General features: G+C 28.1%; 1 protein-coding gene across 1 annotated transcript; it reads right to left on the bottom strand.

Annotated features, from left to right (window-relative positions):
• Positions 1–1,313: 1,313 nt before the first annotated feature.
• On the bottom strand, positions 1,314–21,344 carry LOC100214020 (carboxypeptidase B). The gene is made up of 12 exons (XM_065813200.1): positions 21,234–21,344; positions 19,332–19,373; positions 18,962–19,007; positions 14,465–14,546; positions 14,090–14,320; positions 13,914–14,015; positions 10,778–10,882; positions 3,377–3,581; positions 3,179–3,304; positions 2,049–2,125; positions 1,674–1,758; positions 1,314–1,536 (listed from the first exon to the last, which is right to left on the bottom strand). Exons 1-12 carry the CDS (start codon positions 21,286–21,288, stop codon positions 1,355–1,357), a joined length of 1,338 nt encoding a protein of 445 aa, XP_065669272.1. The 5' UTR covers positions 21,289–21,344; the 3' UTR covers positions 1,314–1,354.
• Between the last annotated feature and the right edge of the window lie 1,988 nt (positions 21,345–23,332).

Below are 23,332 nucleotides of genomic sequence, written 5' to 3' on the forward strand. Positions count from 1 at the left end.
AAATCCCCATATTTGACAAGTAAAATCGTTCCTCCTAATGAGTTAGACCAATTTATATCCAAATTTGACAAATGTACGTACTCTAGTTATGTTCTAAAATGATTGAAATAAAAGAAAATCACTTTTTATAAAATCTCAAAAAAAATTTTTAAATACGTTTTGAATTGGGGTTGACCACTTTAAAATATTTTTATTACACAAATAACGTTGTTAGGCGTCAAATTGACTAATTGATGCTGGTAAAACACCCATTCACGAGACCAAGTCACGGGACCTGGTCAACATGTGAGCTATCTTCAAACATTGTACAAATTTGTTTATTAAAGACAGCCATTTTGCAAAACACAGGTTGCAAGTGTAAATGATTAATATGATCCTTTCAAATTGCTTAAAGAGAGCGCCAATGGGCTTAGATCCTTGTTTTAGTAGATGGAGACCTTGCTGTTTATGACTACGTAAACATATATGATAGGATTTTTACAACTTTTATTGTAAAAACCTCATCATATATGTTTACGTAGATCTACACAAACATGTTACGTTACGTCGATAAACATAAACATACTACATTACGTAGATACATCATGATCTGTGATAGCACTTTTACAAGTGCAATCACAGATCAAAAGATTTTATTTTAATCAACGATTGCGTTTTGGAAGAAAAGGAGACAAACGAAGAGTAAAAAAGAACGAAAAAAACTGGCCTGAAAATTTAAATTATAAGTGATTGCACGTTCAATAGAGTTACTTAAGCAATTATCTTATTTAAAAACATCAGTGGCAAATCAGACAACCACTGAGGTTCGTATTGAAGAGGTTGATAAACACTCTTTAGAAACAAAAATTAATCAAAATTATACTTTTTTTTTGGAAAACTGTCAAAATTTTGAAATTTTGCAAGTAAAATATTTACGCAGCGAATTATTCCAAATGTCTATATTTTTTTATACCCAATTTATGTAAAAAAATAATGTTTATTTGAGTATAGTGGTTAAAAGTGGGTTTTTAGTCATTAGAAATTTCGTTTACTGAAAAGCAAATTACCCCATATTATCATATTCATCAATGACGTTTGAATGTCTACGGTAGTATTATACGTTTTTTCTCTACTTTGTTCTTCTCAAAACAAGTTTATTCTTAAAGCATATATTAAAAAGTAAAGATTTTATATTTTTAAATATTTCTTTGAGTAATTATCTGTTAAGTCACAAAACAAATTAATTTTTTTACTTTTTACTCAAACATAGGGTAATAAAACATAGGGTAATAAAACATAGGGTAGTAAAACATAGGGTAATAAAAAATTGGGTATTGCTTTCGATAGTATTTTTATTTTTTACTTCTTTTTCTTTCTATAAAACTATTTCGTTGGCCATTACTTTGAATGATTCTAAAGTTTCTTCTGCTGTTGGAACTATTTGTGAAGCTGGAAGAATAAAGCCGTATTGACCTTTATCTCTAAGTTCTAGGCCGTACGAATATTTTAATCCCAATGCTCCGTATGCCCAGTCATCGCTTGCCCCACTTGTTGGATCTAAAATGTAAAATTTTTTTTTAAAACTAATTAGGCTATCTCAACTTATAATTCTAATATAAGTTATACTGTTTTGATTTTTTTTTTGATGAGTTAATTTTAATACAATAAGCAGAAAAAAAGTTATAACTGTATACATATAATAACAGAAGATGGTCCAACTTTAAAAACTGTTCCATGCTTGTTATATAAAGCCTTGACAGCAGCAGAAGCAACTCTCATCTATGAGTTTAAATAAACAAAAAACATACTTTTGAATGAAAGTACATTACTAGCATTTATATTATATATTATACCATATAAAATTCGAAAAAAAAAAAAAAAGATTAGGGGGGGGGGGAGTTGAGGGGGAGGAAGTATTGCTTGTAAAATTGTACGCATAATTTGATAAAAAAAAATATAAATGGCGGTGTTATAACACCGCCATTTATATATTCAGTTGATAAGTATACTTATCAACTGCAATAAACCATACTTTACATTTTAAAAACATTTTATAACTTTTTATTTACCTGTTCTTTATAATCTTTTGGTAACTCTGTGGTATAACCCCATGGCGTCATCCAAAGTTGACTGTAAGCGTGAATATCTAAAAACAAAATATTTAACAAATTTAGCGTATAATTTGCTATATTTTACTATTTTAGCTGTTGTGTTCGAATGAAAAGTATGGAAGCGTCAATTTTTTTTCCTCCCTCTCCTTCTAATATCTAATTTGTACTGATTTATCAAGAATATGCATTTTTGTTTACATATTTTAAATATTTCTAAATACTTTTTATTACTTCAAAATTAAGAATTGAAAAAACAATTAGTTAAAAACAAATTTTTTTAAAAAGGCTGTATTATTATCGTAGAAATATTTCTTGTAAAGCTTGATTCTATGTTTACTTGACTGTAAAATTTTTGATTGGTTATGTTTTAGAAATGTCTCGGGTAAAGTTTTTAAAATATCCGGCCACATACCAAATAATTAAAAATAATTTTATAGATATTTAAATCTACGGGCAAATGATTTGATTACAAAATCTACAGTGGATATTTGAATAAGTCAAATATTATAAAATATTGCCACGGTTAACACTCTAAAATGACAAATTTTATTTGGAAGTTTTTTAAAATAAACGATCTTTCTGAATCGACATCAGTTTGTATTCTATGTGGAAATCAGATAAGTAGTGTATCTAGTAACTCTCGCTAAAAATCGTTTTTTACAACTCCTGTGCACAATCCCGCCAAAAGGTTGAATGAAAATGAAAGAATAAAATTAAATTGAAAAAGGTTAAAATTTGTGTTCAAGGTTCTTTCATTCTGTTAATTACCAAATGGTTTGATCAGGTCTAAACTGTGCACCTTTAGGACTGCAGTGGTAGTCGTGTAGCTTTAAGCCTGCAGCAATATCCGGCATAACAACCTAATTTTTTTATTATCCGGCCGGATATAGGATATTGGATGATGTAAAAATCTGGGACACTCCTAGATGTTTCGCGCTTTTTCGTCACTAATTTACGCAATAAATGTTTATGTTTTTAGTTGCGATTTTAAAGCGTTGATTAGCTTTAGTCAGATTCGATCCGCAATTGATCGCAGGCTATCCTACTAGTATACCAATAATTATTGAAAAGATATCGATAAATAATACCAATGAAGCCAGATATAGTGTTTCTATTGTTTCGAAGATATTGAGCAATGTTAAAAACACATTTCTCAGACCAAGGTTTGGAGCCAGGATATATGTCTGAACATGGGTCATTTGATGTTCCAACTTCTAAAAAAAATTATAAACATAACAAAAAAATGATAACAAAATTTTAAAAATACTATATAGATTTTAACATACTTCCCCATTGGAAATCAAAATTACGATTCGGGTCTGCACCAGTGCATTGATAACTTGTTGGTTTCCTAGTTTTTCTCCACAATCTAGTGCTAGCATCTTTCCATGAGTAAACATATCCATCAACATTAGCAACAGGTAAAATTACCCAATCCATTTTGTTAAGCATGGCAGCTACGGTTGCATCTTTTTTATAGCCATTCAACATCTATTAATATTTAATATATTTAAGATAAAAAAATCAAGTTCTTTTTTTACCCTTGAAAAATAAGAGTACTATAAATATCTACTTAAAAAATTATTAAAATAAAGCAGATCAAGTCTATATTATATTGCAAAATTAGATATAATGCAAATTTATTAAAGATTGTTTTTAACAAAATGAAAATTTATTAAATTTATTAAAACTTATTAAAATTTATTAAAACTTGTTTTTAACAAAATGAAAAGTGAATTTCAAATTTGCTGAAAGCGGAGTAGGAGAATTGCTAGTTTGTTAAAACAGCAGTCGGAAGAGATTATTAACAAAACTATAAAACAACTCATACTTTTGTAAACCTTATTTATGTTCAAAGCAATTTAAAAAAAATAAATGCATATTTATTTTGATTATATGTATGCAACAAAAAATCTTTGATGTCAAACTATTTACATATTAAAACTTATATTTATTATTATTAGTTTTTTAATTGAGTTTTAAATTCGCAAATTATCAATTATTAATTATAAGATCTAAATTGCATTAAAAACAAAGTTTTAACAATTATTTTGTATTATTAAAATCTACATCATAATAATTTACTTAGTTTTAAGTTTTTACTATTCTATATTAAACTACGTATTCACAAATTTTAAATTTCATTTATAAATATTGTAGTAATTAAAAGATCGTGCAGAGTTTACAATCTCATTTTTCCTCTCTCCTTCAAAAAAGGAAAAAAGGCAAAATCTTTAAAGACCACTCGGCTTTTTAATAAATGCTGTTTGTATATTTAGTAAATAAATTTGTGTATTTAAAAAATTATTATGGAATAAAATTTAAGACTTCTGACAAAACTAATTTTCCCAAATAAAAAAAACTAAAAACAATTTTGTTGAGTAAAACCAATGCAGTTTTTGAGGAAGTTTAACTCTTTTTGTAAACTTTTTCAGGTCTTTTTTATCCTTTGACAATCTTCTTTTTATATAAAATTGATTCAAAGGTTAAATTTAAAAAAATCTGTTGATGACTTGGAAGTTAACTTAAAAGCTGTTATTTGCATTTTTCTTCATTAAAGCAATTAAAAACTTAAACTTTTGGATAGAGGCGGGGATAACGAACCCTTGGTAAGTTCTATAACTATACCACGTAAGAATGTAACCCATTTTTTTGTAAGTAAGAATATAACCCATTTTTTTGAGTTCTCTATTGGGGAAGGTTTTAAAGTTGTAAGGTAGTTTAAATATTGCAATTCTATTTATAAACCGCAGTTAATATTCATCTCCAATGTTAACTTTCAATTAAGTTTACAAGACGTTCGACGAGAACGAAATGAAATCTTACACTTTGTTGGCGATGTATTCAATGATAAAGCTAAAGCAGTTGAAGAAAAAGTTAATTAAGTTCACAACAATTTAAATGTACGAAAAATGCAGGGTAATATATCTTCTGACAAAATCGAATTAAAATTAAAGTGTGGATATCGAAAACCGTAACAGAAGAAACAGTTTAAGAATTGACGGCATGGTAGAAATTGGCGAAGAATAGGTTTGGGATATTACAAAAAAAAATGTAAAACAACTATTTAAAGATAATCTTGGTATTGAAAAAGATATTATTATTGAACGGGCTCATCGAGTGGGAATAGCTAAGGAAAAACGAGAGCGAACAATTGTCTCAGAGCTCCGTGATTACAAGGACAAAAAAAAACAATCATGGAAAGAGCAATTAAATTAAAAGGAACCAACACTTCTCTAAACGAAGATTTTAGTTTCACAACACGAAAAATTTGAAAAGAACTTTTGATAAAGCGAAGATACATCGTCAAAATGGCTATTAGTAATAGCTATTTTGACTAATTGTTTATGAACTTCGAGAAAGCACCCACAACACAGGTAATTCGACAAGCGTAAACGAGTAAGCTTTTTGAGTATTTTATTTTTTTATTGTATTAAATATTTTTAAATTATATATTGAAAATAAAAAAAATAGCACCTATTTCACAGAAAGTAAATTTTAACAATTTAAATATAGATCTTTATGAGGAAAACATTATAAATAACCTATCTCAAGAAAACAGAAAATTTTTTCAAGAAACTCAAATGAACTTAATTAACACACCGTATTTTGATCCTTTTGATTTTAGAGTATTAAAAGACGATTTTTCATTTTCTATATAGAATATTTTCTATATAAATATTAGAAGCATGCAGTAAAATTTTGATAAACTTAAAGCATTTTTAAATATTTTAAAATAATTTCTACAATTGTAAAAAATATTTTTTTTTAATTTTTTAATATTTTCTACACGTTCAATGTCATATCTCTTTCAGAGACCTGGCATGATACAGAAAGTTATCTTGAATTCTAATTATATTTTACCATTTTACAAACTAATTAGTCAACCACGAGAAAGAGGGAAAAAAAGAGGAGGATTAGGAATTTATGTCTTAAAAAAGTTTTTAAAATAAAAAACATAATATGCTTTTCAAATAATGATTATGAAAGTCTCTTCATTGAAATTGTTAATAAAAAATACCAAAATATTTTAACTGGATGTGTTTATCGTCCAACGAGTGTAAAAATAAAAAAAACTTATTTTATGAACTTAGATTATAAAAATAAATAAAGAAAATAAAACATTATATAGTATTGGTGACTTAAATCTTGATACTCAATCTAACACAAAATTTCCAAAAATAAAATCTTTTTTGATATGCTTTTTAAATTCAATGTCTTGTCAAATATTAATAAACCAACACGAGTAACAAAAACCTCGGCAACAGCAATAGACAATATTTTTATTAACAATTATTTAGAAACGACATTCGAAACCGTTATATTTATGGCAGATATAAGCGATTATTTCCCGATATTCATAAAAATAAAAAACCTTAAATATACGTCTGATTGTCAATCTAAAATCATACATTTGAAAAAACGAAATCTAAAAATGAGTAACACTAATAAGTTAACAAGTACACTAAAACAAGAAACGTGGAACAACGTATATAAATGTCAAGATACTAATGAAGCTTACAATGCTTTTTTAGTACATTTTTAGAGTATTTTAACGAAACCTGTCCAAAGAGATTATAAAAATTAAGTCAAAAGCAATTGCTAATCCGTGGATGGATAAATCGTTATTAAAGTGCTCAAAGAAAAAAAGCAAAAACATTACAATAAATTTCTGAAAAATAAAAACAATGATAATTAGAAAAATTACAAAAGTTATAAATAATTTTTACCAAGATCTAATTAAAAATGCCAAAAAAAAAATTACAGTAATCAAATTAACAAATGTAAATGTGATAGCAAAAAAACCTGTTCTATCATTAATGTAATAATGGGATAAGAAAAACTAAATTCACCTTCTCTACCTAAACGCATTGTTATTGAAAACAACAATTAATTTTGTCAAAAACTCATCTCGGATGAATTCATAAATATTTTAAGAGTATTGGTCCGAATCTTGTCAAAAAAAAAATAATACCAACATCTGAATCTTTTAAAAACTTAACCTTAAACCCACGAATAACGTTACCATGCATGGTTACGAATCAGGCCATGATGAATTTGAGGCAGTTTTTACCTCTTTAAAAAAAAAAAGGCACTGGAATTTGATGAGATACCTAGTGATATAGTTATTGCAAACAAACGCAGTCTTAATAGACCTCTGGTACTAAAGCTTTCGTTAAATTCTAGGGTTTTTCCAGATGTGTTTAAATTAGCAAAAGTAATTCCATTATGCAAATGTAATGATCATTCTAACATTACAAACTATAGACCTAATTAATTAATTGATTAATACTTTCTCTATTTTCAAAGTTCTTCGAACGTTTAGTTTATAGTAGAATCTACAGCGGTGGCCAAAAATTAAAGACCACTCTTTTTTTTTTCAAAATTTATTTTTAACCTTAGTATAATTTTATTTTGGAAAAAAGTATTAAAAATAGAAAAACATTTTTAGAAAGAATTTTTATTGTATTTTATATTTTTTATAAAAGAATTTATAATTTTTTTACAAAATAATGTTAAAAAATTAAAAAACTGACTAGTAAAAAATATAAATGGGAAAAAAAATTGGACAAAATTTTAAGACCAGTTTCAAAAATATTTCAAAAAGCAATAAAAAAATAATTTAGAAACGTGTTGTTCCTCCATTTGTTTTCAAGCACTCTTGTACTCGTTCTGGCATTGAATTCATTAAAGTTTTGATTACTTCATCAGGCACATTTTTCAAATGATGAGAGATTTCAAACCTTCCAAATTGTAAAGTTGTTCTTTACCAAGCTTGTGATCAAGCCACGACCATAAATTCTCTATTGGATTCAAGTCTGGGCTATTGGCAGGCCATGGAAGCACTTGAATTTTATTAGAATTGAACCAATCGCTAACAACATGCGCTTTATGACACGGCACATTATCTTGCTGGAAAATAAATCCATCTTGCAACTGCCATAAATCAATGCTAGGAATAAGCGAGTTTTCCAAAATTTCGATGTACCTTTCTTTGTTGAGTCTACCATCGAATAAATGAAAAACGCCAACACCACAGGCACTCATACAGGCCCAAATGCCTATTGAACCACTGCCTTGTTTTGTTCGTTTCAAAATGCATGATTCATCGAACCGTTCGCTTGGAAGTCTACGCAACATTACGCGACCTTTTCTGTTGTCTACCTCAACGTTCATTTCATTACTAAAGACCACACGGTTCCACTGATCTGTTGACCAATTTTTATGTAGTTTGCACCACTCTTTCCTGGCAAATTTTTGTTTTTTATTTAAGCGTGGTTTTTTTGCAGCAGCACGCCATAAATAATTTAAATTGTGGAGGACCCTTCGCACAGTTCTAGGGCTTGCTTTCAGACCATTTGACAGTGTCCATTTCGTAGACAAGTCTGTAGATGATGCTTGTCTGTTTTCTTTCATTAATCTCACTAACGAGCGAACATCACGGTCATTTGAAATTTTATTGCGTCCAGTCCTATGAAGATCATTAATTGACCGGGTCTCTTTGTATCGTTGAATTATGTTAACAATGCAAGAGTGAGACCTTCCGAGCTTTTCTGCCATTTGTCTGATGCTATAGCCTTCTTCTTTTAATACAAGAGCCGCGTATCTGTCATTTTCTTCGATCTTTGCACGCATTTTTGCAATATTTTTATATCCTTATTGCAATTCAAAAAATAAATGTTTATATGATATCGAAATTCAGGTTTCGACATTTTATTTTATAGCCAACGTAATAAGCAATTAAGACAGTTAAAAAAATAATGGATTATCGTTTTTAATAAGTGCAAATTAAAGATTTGAAAGTGGTCGTTAAATTTTGTCCAATTTATTTAAAGAAGATTTATAAGTACTCATCAGTTTTTTAATAAGTTAAACGCTATTTAATTAGAATTAGATTAAAAAAATTATACTACTTTAATCCGAATGTTTTAGTTAACAAGATATTAAAAAAAAAATTGAATATGTCAATTAGAATCATCTTAATTTTAATTTAAAGATTAAGAAACCAACTAAAAAATGAGTGGTCTTTAATTTTTGGCCACCGCTGTATGATTACTTTATTAAAAACAATTTTTTACCCAAATCAGTTTGGTTTTCAAAAAAATCTTTCAACTGAGCATGCAATTACTGAAATGGTAAATCAAATAGCTAATGGTTTTGAAAATAATAAGTTTACTTTAGGAGTATTTCTTGATTTATCAAAAGCATCTTGATTAAGCAAAAGCACTTGATAGTGTACATCATTGCATTCTTTTAGATAAATTAAGACATAACGGAATAATTAATAAAACCTATTATTGGATTTAAGGCTATCTTACCAACAGAAAACAATAAGAACATAATGTTCAATCTGGAGTATTAAATGTCTTATGTGGAGTCCCGCAAGAATCGATTCTTGGTCCACTCCTTTTTCTAATATATATAAATGACTTCTGTCAGGGTTAAGGTTGCATCCTTAAAACTGAATTCAGTCATGTTTACAGATAACATGAATCCATTTCATACCAACAATGATATCAAAAAATTATATGCGGTCATGAATATAGAACTAGATAAAGTAAAAAACTGGTTTAAGGCTAACAAACTCTCGCTTAAAACAAAGTATGTATTATTTCATAAAAAAAACACATCTGCTATTTCATAAAAAAATAATCTTTCTCTCAAGTTGTCTAACCTATTCCTAAATGATAAACTAATTAAAAAGCAATCCAATATAAGGTTCTTAGGAATCATTGTTGATGAAGAGTTATCCTGGCTTCCTCATATAAAATTTATCCAGTCAAAAATCACCAAAATCATAGGTTTGATGTACCGAGTTCGCTCTTACGTTAATACACAAAGTCTTAAATTAGTCTACTTTGGGCTAACTCATAGCATCATTAGCTGTGCAAATATTTCATGAGCAAGTACTCAAACATCAAAGCTTAAAAAACTGTATAGCTTACAAAAGCATGCTAGCAGAATCATTTACTATAAGGATAGGCGCGAACACGCTAGACTGTTAATAAAAGATATGAAAATAATGGATGTATTTGAAATAAATGTCTATTAGCATTCAATACTTCTCCTATAAGCTATAATAACAAGTTTGAATTAAATAAAAATGAAAACTATAATCTTAGAGCAAATATATTAAACACATACAAACTGCCTCGGATAATAAATAAATATTCAGAATACAGCATATCATATCGAGGTCCTAAAGTATAAAATACCTTTTAAAAAAGGATTGAAAGGTACGGTAAATTCGTTAAGATCGTTCAAGTTTATAACAAAAAAAGAAATTTTTAAAACTTGAGAAACGTTTTTGGTTAATGTTACTACTCTACTTTTGTTTGTTGCTTAACAATTTTATTAGTGAATTACGCATTATATTACTATATTTATTACGATATTTAATTGAAATCTTATTACGTATACATTTTACGAAATTCTATTACGTATTACATATTACGATATATTATTGAAATTTTGTTAAAGCGGGTTCTATGAAAAAATTGCGATGACGTACTGTCATCCTCATCTTCTTTGAGCCCCAATCTGTTTTACTTACTTTTTTTTATGAAGTACGAAGTTGTAAAATTCTTATGTTATATTAAAACAGAAAAATAAAAAGAAAAAAAGAAAAAAAAAATGTTAAAACTAACACAAAAATATCAACAATGCTTTTAATGTATAATCATTACCTCTTTAATCATATATATACAAGTTGCAGTTGTTACCCATTCTCTTGCATGAAGACCACACATAAAGAAAAATGTTTTTCTATTAGGACTTTGTTTCACAGCAATCTATGAGAGATAAAGTGAAATATAACTTGAAATATGTTTGTAACCAACATAAATTAAAAGAATTTTTTCATCTAAATAAACGATATATAAAATATATTTTTCTTTTATTTTTGTGCATTGGCATTTGCTCTTTAGGTAGGTTATTAGTATATGCATTGTGACATGTGCTCTTTCGGGAGGACATGGGAATTCGCTGCATGAAAAAATAAAGTTTAAAGCAGAGGAAACCAAAAAAGTCTTGATTTCAGTATATCGAACCTCCAAAAGAAATATTTTTCAATCGTTACTGCTCCAAAGCTTAGAACCAGCTTCAGAGTTAAGTGAATAAGTTGCTTAGAAGCAGCTTCAGAGTGAATTAGTTGCAATCCAATAAAGAGTTAGAAAGTGGTAAGGTTTTTGGACTGAGCAAACCTTTTGATTTGCTCTGCAAAGACTTCATTTAAGCGGTTTATAGTCTTAGATACCGAAGGGTGTGATTTTTTATTAACAAATTTTTAGTGTCATGACTTAATTCAAAACTATCCCCATTGAAACCAAGGAAATTTTATGAAATTTACCCTAAAAATGAAAATAACAGATGTTTTTATAAATTTCAATTTATTTGAAAATTAAATAACGACGAAACTTAACACCGCTATTGGTTAATTTACTCCATCAAAAGATAAAGTTTATTGCTTTACATGTAGACTTTTTAACATATAAAAACTCAGATAGTATACGAAGGATGCTGTGACTGGAAAGATCTGAGTAAGAATTTTTATAAATATAAACAAAGTTAAGTTCACATGAAATACATGGTAAATAGGAGGAGTTTTATAAAAAGATCAAATACGGAAGTGGTGATAAAAATGACAAATTAGAAACTTGTAAAAGTATTACTTATTCGAAAACTTGGTTTAAATATAATTTTAATTTTCGCACAATTTAGAGGATTTAGAGGTTATTACAAATCACTTACCTTAGCAATAGTGAAAATTGTGGTAATACTGTAAACCTATTTAATTTGTGATCCAAATACGGCTTAACACAAAGTGAGCATTTGAAACTTATTACTGAAAAGTTAGTTTTTTAACATTATCAACAACATCCAAATTGAATTAATCACATTGATTTCTAAAACAGTTATTAATGAAATTATGAACTAAATTAAACAAGCAAAATTCTATGCCTTTTTTATAGATCGATCATGAACGCAAGTTGTGTTAAACAAATGTCAATAGCATTAAGCATTTTCAATTCCTCCACTAAAGCAAAAGAAAAACTAATACGGTAGGGTAAAAACTAGTAAGGTAGGGTAGGGCAATTTTGGTCTAGTTGATATTAATCAGCTTTTTGATTAATGGTTTTATATTTGAACAAAAATTTTTTCCTATGGGCTTATTTTTTTCCCGTGCGTTTAAACGTTAAAACGACTCTTTAAATTTGCTTTTTTTTTAGTCTGTTATAACACAGAATGTTTAACATGTTTAGCAAGAAACATTTAAAATGTATACATATTAAAAATACCATTCTGAAATAAACTATAAAATTCAAAAATGTAATGAAAATTGATAATTTTTGTTGATAATAAAAAAAAGAACGCTGGGACTTATAGAAGACCGTAAGGTCTTGTTGTCGAGAACCAGTAAAAAAATTAATGTGTTAAAATTTTAGCGTTATCTTACGGGGTAAAAAGTTAACAAGATATTCACAAAATAATCAAGAAAATTACTACCCAGTGGGCACACGACGTCGATTTACCGTTTGATTTTTTTTAGGCTATGTTAAGCGACGTCGACCAACTAAATCTAGCTTGTAATAATGTTGGTTCCATTAACGTTATTTTCATCGGAATTACAACGTTATAGTAACTTTGATTACATTTACGTTTTTTTATCAGTATAACAACCTAGTAATTTCGTTGGCTACTAATGTTTTTCATTGGGGTAACAACGTTTGATAACGTCAGTTACACTTTTCATCAAAGCTCCAACTTTTTCAACGTAGAGTTTTGTCTATCATTCAACAAGGTAAATATTTATGGAATCAAAAATAGATGAAAAGTTTAAATTTAAAACATTGACATGCTTTCTTTTTTTGTATATTTTTAAATTGACAAGATTTTTCTCAAGGGCAAAAACCACATAATAGCTAGAGTGAAAAGGTACCCTTTTACCCTAACCAATACGTATCGTGTTATCTCTTTCACACTTATTGGTATAAATTCGGTTGAGACCAACCCACGTGCTAATCTTATTATCTATAGATATCGAATTTAATATCGGTATAAAATGTACTTATGTGTTCCTTAACAAAGATAGGTTTGAGTAAGGGTTCCTTTACGACGGTAGATTTGAATAACGGTTGATGAAACCTAATGAAGTTTAATAATTGCACCGACAATTTATTGAGCTATCAAAATTTTTAAATATTCAAACTTTGTAAATAAATGTAAAATAAATATAGATTAAATATAGAAAAAAAATTATTAAAAATGATATTTAACGGTTTTAACTTACGAGCAAAAAAAAGTTTGTTTAGCTAAATAATATATATAGGTGAATATTATTTTATACATAATTAAATAAAGTTTCTACAAAATGCGACTATATATTTGAAAATATTTCCGTAACCAGTAAAATTGTGTGGTGTAGTGGAAAGCTTAAAGTGTTCTAAAGCGTGTAGTCGGGGTTTGAGTTCGAAGACATATTTTTTCAATTATACTATAGTATATATACTATTATATCAAGTATATATACTCTTTCTTTGAGAGTATTTATACTTGAAAAAAATAAATAATTAAGAATTAAAATTATGAATATTTTAAAAAAAGATTCCGCTATAAATATAAACATCCATTAGGCCGGGTAGATAAAAAAAAAGCAACTGCTTTTACTCAGTAATTGGTCAGCTTTACGTCGATAAAAACTTTAGCAATTTTCATCATTTTCTATTCACGTAAAGCTGAGCAATTACTCTGCGTTTTTGGAGTAAATTGCTAAACTTTAAGGAAAATACAGAATAAATTATATAAATATAAATTTAATAATACTTTAACGGCAAGCATATCTCTATTTTCATAGGTTTTTCCAAGGTTGATAATTGATGCTATTGAGGAGAAACTCTTTACCAAGCTTTTCATTTCATCGACAATCTGAAGATAAAAACCAATTGTAAGTTATACAATTTAGTTAATAAAAAAACTCTCTTACAAACATTTTATTCTACCTCAAAATAGTTATGATATCTTGAATAATCAAATCCTGTAACTTGGTTAAACTGATAGATAGAGCTTTTCTCGTTTTCATGACGTATCAATTCATCCAAATTATGCTCGCTCACTACGTACTCCATTTGATTTTTTTTCAGAAACATCTCTATGGTTTTAAGATCTTTTTTTTTAATGAACCCTTTTACAGTGTAGTAATCGGCATTTTTATCAACACTCCAGAAATCAATCTAAACTCATAAAAAATACAACATTACCGGCTTGTTTAAATGAAATATTATAAATAACAATAAATCATAGTTAATTTTATTGTGTGAGTTTGATTTAATTTAATTATAGTTAATGTATTTTTTATGTATCATTAAACAGTTTACCGAAACATTTAAGGTTGATTCTAAAGCTAAAGCTCTATCAAGCTGTTGTTTGTTCGATAGTTTCACGGATAATATTTGATAACTAAAAAAAAATATAGAATATTAAACATTTTAATTTAATAGGTTTAAAGTGTACATTATATGAGGCAAAGTGTTGATTAATAAATTTAATTTAAAGTTTTTTTTGAAGAAGTTACATTTAACATTATGTGAAAAAAAAAACAATTCTTTTCTTGTACAGCATTGTACAAAAAAATTTTATTTTGTTCAGATCGGTAGCAATCACTTTTCAGCATACTAGTTTTCAATAATTAAAAGCAGTTCAAGGACAATTTAAAATATAATAAATTAAAGAAATAATACAAGTTAAAAAATCTTTGCGCAAACAAATTTAATATTTCACAAGTGAATATTATGGGAGAGTGTTGCATCTTGAGACAGATTCATCTTGAAACAAAGTGAACTGCTTTGCTATTTGTAAGTGTCCGATTAAACTATCCTGTCAAAGTTCTTTAACTGGTAAATAGGGTTATGTAGAGTGACTGACAACCCTTCAGTGAGATTTTTTGGATGCTGAACGATTAAAGGAAAATCTATCATTGTATAGTAAATATTTGTTGTTTCATTGTTTTGCGTTTCTATTATTATTTGTTTTTTAATCTGCGTTAAGAATTAAGACATTGTAATAAACTTTAAAATATGTCTTTTTAATGGGATGGTTGATCAATCTTTTCAACTAACCTCAAGCACTTTACACAGCATTGTTTTCCTTTTTTTTCAATGTGTTGTAACTTGGTACAAAATCACCGTTCGGACATTCCAAGGTACAATTACATGCTTTCTTTTTGATAACATACATTTTAAAAATTTACCTATTTAAAAAGTAATGGTTGCTGTATTTTATGTAAATGGATTTATTCTATTCCCAGTCAATATAAAATGCTTATTAACATCAATCTTTTTTAGTAACCTTAACAATTTGAACAACATTTATTTGAAAAAAGCATTTTTACTGAAGTTTTTTCTGTTCTGTGTAAAAGACCGTCAACAATTCCAAAAAATAATGAAAAAATGATATTATAAAAGAAAAAATAATATAATGTAAAAACAAATCTAGCCCAGCTCGATGTAAAATACAAATTCCTTCAGTATCTGTGCAATAAAAATTTAGATTTGCGACTCTGGGAATGGTTTTTTCATTCTTTAAAGCTATGAACCAAATAAAATAAGTTTTTATTAAACCAAATAAAATAAGTCAAGGATAGACAGTGTGAAAAAACAAAAATACAGGTACACCAGACAAGAAGTAAATTAAAAAATAATAATAATGAAAGGAAAAGACGATACGCTGTTAATTAAAAATATTTTTCTAGTACGAAAAAAAGTTAAAACTAATCGCACCAAGAAAAACCAACGACTAAAACTAAAGCAGGAGATAAGTCTTAGAAGACAAGGCCGACGATATGGGGGAGGAGGAGGGCATAGAGCGTGTATCCCTCCATTTTTTTCTAAAATGTCCTTTTTCATATATAGAGGACCTTTTTTAGAAACTGACGATTGTGCCCCTCCACTTCGAAACCCGTGTCGTCGGCCATGGAGGTATATATATATATGTATATATATATATATACATATATATATATATATATATATATATATATATATATATATATATATATATATATATATATATATATATATATATATATATATATATATATATATATATATATACATAGATAGATAGATAGATATAGATATAGATAGATAGATATATATAGATAGATAAATAGATATAAATATAGATATAGATATAAATATATATATATAGATATAAATATATATATCGTAAATATATATAATGTAAATATATATGTATATACATATCATGGCCGTAGACAACTTTTTTAAATCGGGCAATGAAGGAGGAGGGGGGGGGCTATGATGAGGAGGGGCGCAAGCAAGCTGTCTATTAACAATAAGTAAATAACAAAACTTTTCGAAATTCTGTTGTAATAGCTACTTTTTATACCTACTTAATCGAGCAACATATTTTTAACATAGCATGTTTTTAAGGGTTCCATAAATTTATTCTAAAGTCAAATATCCTGCATTCGTAGCTGTATTGTTCATATTATAACTCTTTTCAAATAGAAAAGATAAAAAACTTTAAACATTCAGAGATTCAAACGGTTATATGTGAGATATGTGTATCTACAACCTCTTGTATGGGTACGTTGTAAATGGGTTGCAAATTGCCTAAATATTATAAATACAATAACATAAATTGAATAGTGTTTAGAACATTTTTGTATGAATTGGGTTACTCAACGAATTGGTGGCACAAATTCATATTTTTTCAAGTAATTTTTCATAATTTCATGTAAGGTTTTTGTGGTAGCTTACTATTTAAAAAATTTTTTATGGTATGAAGTAAAATATAGTCTTTATATATAATAATTTAAATGCTTACGTGATGCGGAATGTTAAAGAAAATAAGAAAAAAATACGGCAAACTGTATAGTTTTGAAAGACAACTTTTCAAAAAGTATAAGGCCTCTATAAAACATTATTGTCAGCTCAAGATTTCCGAAGTAGATGCAGAGCTAACAGAAAAATTATTAGCAGTAGTGAAAACAGTAGTGACAATATCAGCAAGAGATGCTCTGATAAAACTACAGTCAAAACCATTTTAAGTTGAAGTAGTATCTAATAAAAATGCAGAAGTAGTGGTAATTTCATGCAAAGGCGATTCCACGAATAAAATGAGGGCGGGGGAGGGGGTGAATCCTTTATAAGTACCCGACTGTTTCCTTAAAAAAATTAAAAAAAAAGGTCCCCAAAATTAAAATTTAGCCGTCTGAATTGTGTTAAATACCCAACTACCCAACTATATTCAAAGGGTGTGTGTTTGGGGGGCAGAACACAGCCTTACAAACACACACGCGTCCCTAAAACCGCTTCTGGTTGCATGGCTAGCAAGAGATGTATTCTTAACAGTAGAAACAGTGCTAAAAGAAGTTTATAAGAAAACACTTCTTGCATTGAATAAAATACAATTTTTATCTTTCTTTTCCAACCTTTTATTTAGTCGTTTAAGACATATCACTAAAGTAAATCATAGAAAATACTTATATGGAAAATTACTACAATTGTTACTAATTTTTTTTTATTAACTTTAAAACTAAGAAATGCATTTAAATAAGTTTAAATAATGCAAATACAAACGTTTTGAGAACAAGATTTTTTCAAGCTTGAAAGCAACTCGAAATAAACTTTTTGGTTTATTTCCTTTTGCTTTCAAAGTTGAAACAAAAAAACAGAAACAAAAGAAAAAAACAAAAACGGAAAATGTAAACTAATTTAAAAAAAAAATCGCCTTTCATAAACACGAGTTCAATACGATGTTTTAATCACTTCCATAAAGCGAGTTTTACTTATTTATAAAAAGGATACTATCGTTTCTATAAATAAGAAATTAGTAAGTATTTTATAACTCGGAGGCGTATCTTAATTTTTTCAACATGCTCCTTTTATGCAATTAATATCCAATCCAACATATATTATTTAAAAGAATAAAAAATTTTATAGGATAAATTTTAAGGTCCCCGCCAGGCGTTTAAAACACCCAACATTTTTGCCCAAAATCGAACTGGCGGGGACCCTAAAAATTGTACAAACATACTTTTTTTTGTTCAAACTTATTTTCATATAAATGGTCAATTTATAAATCGATTCGCGAGTTTAATTTCAAAAATTGATAAAATATGAAACACCCTAATATATATATATATATATATATATATATATATATATATATATATATATATATATATATATATATATATATATATATATATATATATATATATATGTATATATATATGAAGGTTCAAGGGAAAAATTGATGGTCTAATTTAGTGATAAGAAAAGGAAAAAATATAACGTACGGGAAGTCTTTGAAAACTAAATTTGATTTATCTCATGTCTTCTGCTGAGTCTCAATGTAAAAAAATTCTATGTTCCAGGGTATACTACCTAAAACTTTGCTGCCGGCAAGCATTATCAACTCTGACCACTTGCATTATTAAATTTAAAAAAAAAAGAAAAAAACTTTGCTGCCGGCAAGCATTATCAACTCTGACCACTTGCATTATTAAATTTAAAAAAAAAAGAAAGAAAGAGTAAAGATCGTTATTTATTTCTACATAATTTGATTGACCTGTATCAGCTTAGTTACTCAGTAGGCGACTTAAAAGTTTTAAGTATATTATCAAACTTTTGCTCTAAGTAAGTGATCTATTTTAAATAAACGAGAGCAATCTACGTTAGAGCTTGTATTAATTTACAGCAAATGAGCCATGATACAACTTATACTCTTGCGAGCGTTTTTAATGCAATATTTTTATCCGCTGCAGTCAAGACTTTTTCTGTATTTTAATTTACTGTTTTTCTATAATAAACATTTTCAAAAATAAAATGTATTTGAAATCTTACTCTTCGTAGGCTTTTCCTGAAACATATCTGTTAAACCGGTTATCGACTAAAGAACAAGTCAAAATTTTTCTCATAATTAAAAATCATCATTTTTTAGATTTAATAAGTAATGACTCATAAGGTATCGATTTGTAACAAAAAAAAACAAAGTTTACTATTCACGGCTACGCAAACTGAAAAAAAACACATCAAAAACAAAAAAAACACATAAACAACGCTTTTTAACAGCATAATTAACTATAATTAACCACATTAACAACGAGTATTAATTTTCAATAATTGTAATAAGAAATGTAAAACATTTAATTAAAATTAAATACACAACAGTCCAATAATATTTACTTAAAAAATATAAACAAATACACCCTACCTGGATCTAATGGTCGAGTAAATACATTGTTTCCAAATACATCTATATAATAGTGAATGCAAAATTTAGATATTAGTTTGATATCTCTATGAAATTATATTAGAGAAAAACTTTTAAAATATTTAGAGTAAAATCTACCATTAGTCAAAGCCAAAAAGTCAAAGTTAAAAAAACTTTAAGAAAAAACGTAGATAGCTAGTGATTGTAAAAAATTGGTAAGAAATACGTCAAATGTATGAATATGTTAATAGGGAAACAGATTTTTTTTTAATTTTAGACTATGGTGATCTGTAATAGTTTGCTCTTAGGATAATGATCTGTAATTCTTGGGATAAACTCAACAATTTTCAAGATAATTATTGTAGAAATTGCTGCTCCAGTTGCTAGGTAGTTTTCAAAACTCCAGTTGCTAGGTAGTTTTTTAAACTATATATCATTAAATGTCCTCATAAATTTTTGTACTGTGTAGTAGTAGATTGTCCCTAAAGTGATTCTCAGTTAATAACCTCCAATCATTGTAATCAGCGTAAGATTTTTCAAGATTTTTTTAATACGCATTTATTTTATCAACACAATTACAACAAAACCAACAATATCAAGCGATTAAAAAAAAACTTTTTTTAAAAAAAGTCTGCGGATAGGATTAATATCATTAAATGGAGAAGATATCTATATATATAATTAAAATTGAACTTTTTTCTAAAACTGTTAAGCTTATTCACAGGTACATTAATTATAGAATGTTTGTTACCAACATCATAGTTTTGAACGTGAACTGTATATCAGAAAAATCACTACTCTATCCTATAAAAACTTCATACGTTCTTTAAAAATTATTTTAACGCTCCATTGACCTATGCGTTTAAATACTGCATTAACTTGAATATAGAGGGGCCTGGTGTAATTTTTCTTTATCTACAATATATATTTTACTTTTTATACTTTTTATAACAACTAATTATTATTAACTACTTATTTGTTGTTGTTTTTTAATTTTTTTTTTGCTTACTGAATAAATATACACAAACTTATATTTAAGCAGTTATTTTTGTTTTTTCTTGTTTAGTTCTTATTTTTGGGAAATTTGAAGACATTCTATCTAATACTATCTAATAGTATTAATAAAAACTGTGGGTAGAAGATTTTTTTATCACTTTTACTGTTTAGTTAAGTAATTTGATGTTAATCCTAAGTAAATTTCTCAATAATACCCAGGTTTTTTCTTTAGAAGCGGCCTTAATGACTCAAAATCAAAAAAAAATCAAAAACGATTTGGTTGTTTAATGATATGAACTGTTCAAAAAATATAACTTGAAGTTTATGTTTATATGACTTGTTTAACTATATAAAAAATGGAATGTGATCTGATTTTTAAACTGGTGATTTAACTATTCCTAATCTTTGCGAGGCTTCAAATAAAGAATTAAATAGTTTATTAGCAATAATAACAAATATAAATAGCTTGGGGTTGTTTTTAATTTTTTACCGTGTTATAACGACAATTTAATGACATTTAAACGACAATTTTATTTAAACTGCCGTTAGATGTTTTTACTTTATCAAAATGCTTGTTTGTTATTTTTGAATTTGCGTTTATCATTTTTATTATTTCTTTTGTTTGTTTTTTTTTAAATTTCTCAGATATTTTCTTGATCATCTTCACTAGAGTTTTATTGTTTCCGCATTGAAATCATTTTGCTAATTTTTGTGACTTTTTTAGTTAACATTTGCGACATTATTTTTTTACCCCAGTTTTCCTTATACGGTATTACAAGTAAAACTTGTTAGTTAGTTGAGACAAATGTTTTATTAAACAAAAAAATTCAAACTTTATTATCAGTAACTTTATTTAGTAAGACAATTTATTATTAAAAAAAAATTAAATAAAAAATTTTAACTTACCAATAATATTTACTGAAAGCAGGAGCGTAGTAAAAAAATTTATAAAAAGTATCATTATGGCTTTTGATGTCTTTAATGTAATACTTTACATTAATAATATTTTTGGTTTCTGTACAATATAGGTTTTTTTTAAAATACAGGTGTTAAAACAAAACGCAAGCTGTTTGAAGACTGTTTAAATATAAATTTTTAAATAGATATTTATATCGAGTTTAAAAAAGCTAATAAGTACTTTAACGTGTAATTGTAATACAAAAAAAGTCAAAGATTCAAAACAATATTTGAAACTATGGACCAAAAAGCTAATAAGTATTTTAAACATGCAGTGCCGTTTTTACCACTAAGATAAGGTACATGACAAAAATTTTTCAGATCGAGTGAATCCTGAGGCCATTTGAGTAAATCCTGAGGCAAAATTCCCCGATAATTGCTGAATACGGTTATCGGGGAATTTTTGGTATATTTACACTCCTAATGTCGGATCGCGGCCATTTTTTCAAAATGGCCGACAAAATCGCCATTTTTAAAAGCGGATTTTTTTGTTCTGCAAAACAAGCCTAATAATGTCATTTTTAATGTTTTTCGGGCTAGGGAATTCAAAAAACACACACTTAGACTACCGTATCTATCAAGATGTTTGAGTAATCTAAAAAAACATGCTGTTTTTCTCGTTTTTTGCGTTCTCCTAAATGTATCTTTTCACCGAGTGAGCCGTGCGGCAAGTCACGTAGGCACATTCTGTTCACATGACAGTCGTCACTTCCGCACTAGTATAAAACAATAGCTACTGCTCCAGAAGTCATCATATTGAAAACATACGCTACATTGGATTCAAAAAATACAGTAAATAAAAGAAGCGATCGTGATGTGAAATGCCTCTTCGATGAAGTTTACAGCAAACAGCAAAAACTCATCGCTCAGCCTAAACTCCGGACTGGAGCACACTTGTTGTGTTAAATGCTTCATCTGGTACGTAAATGTAAATGAGTTTAATGACATCATAACAAAACACGAGTACGATATACGTATAAACTGGAGCACCAATTTGGCGTGACAATGACAGAAGAAGATGAACTACTCTATCAAAATAGCTGTTTCGTGTCTTACACTTACGTGTCTCGGCAACGTGTCTAGGAAGTGGAGCAAGCAGAAGAAAACAAGTACACCGAAAACTTTCATCAGCTGAGAAAAAAATACAATGGCTTCATAACCACCAAACTGCACGAAAACTGACATATCCTGCATCACCAGAACATGTTGACAGTAGCCCTCCCAGTGACTCTGATCCTGAATTCAAACTTCTTACCATGAATCTAGATGAATTCAATCTATCATCTGCAGTAATAAGGCAAAAATCAAATTTTCAATTGCCGCCTACCTCAACGGCGGGATCCTCTGCGCAAGATCATTGTTCATTTCCAAAAATGAAGGTTCGAACTAGACGTTGCACTGTTGAACGGATAATACAATGCACAGTTCAGTGTATTGTGGACCACAAGGTGAGCAAAAATGATCTCATTGGAATCATTATGACTTCAGCTAACGTAGTATTTGGGCAGAACTGGTCCACTGCCAGTGACCTAGAAGAATATGATAATACCTTGGAGTCGGACAGTGACACCTTTGGTCCTGGTGTACTAAAGCAAAGGCGTACATGCAACAATTTGATTTACGTATGTCCCAGTCCACAACGCATATATGTGTCATCAAGTCGTGCATATCAAGATATGTATCATCAAGTCGTGGCATTTCTGAACTTGAGTATGGCTGCCAATTTCATACTTCCGATCTCATATTCATTCATTGCAGTAGGTCTGGATGACACAACCAAAGCATTGAGCCATCGTATGTACAACATTAAAACCAATCATATAACTTTTATCAATCCATATAAACAAAGGAAAACAATCACTACCGGCAGCACAGAAAATGCTTGTCATTCTGGATCAGATAGAGCAGAGTCTTATCGTTTCAAACTTAAATGCTTAGCAGCTCTAGCTGACGTTATAGATGGTATACTCAATTCCATAGACTTCTTCATGACTAATCGACCTGGAAACAACGCAATGTTACTAAAAAGCTTAGATGTGGAAAACCAA

Source organism: Hydra vulgaris, chromosome 12 (assembly GCF_038396675.1).
Source record: "Hydra vulgaris chromosome 12, alternate assembly HydraT2T_AEP".
NCBI lineage: Eukaryota > Metazoa > Cnidaria > Hydrozoa > Anthoathecata > Hydridae > Hydra > Hydra vulgaris.

Bases quoted from the DNA above. Each gene is read 5' to 3' on its own strand.
- LOC100214020 (XM_065813200.1), bottom strand. From the start codon at position 21,288: ATGATACTTTTTATAAATTTTTTTACTACGCTCCTGCTTTCAGTAAAT. The intron at 1,759-2,048 runs GTAAATAAAAAG...TTAAACTCATAG, and splicing joins CAAAAGATTATAAAGAACAG to ATGAGAGTTGCTTCTGCTGC. The intron at 1,537-1,673 runs GTATACAGTTAT...TTTACATTTTAG, and splicing joins ACCATCTTCTGTTATTATAT to ATCCAACAAGTGGGGCAAGC.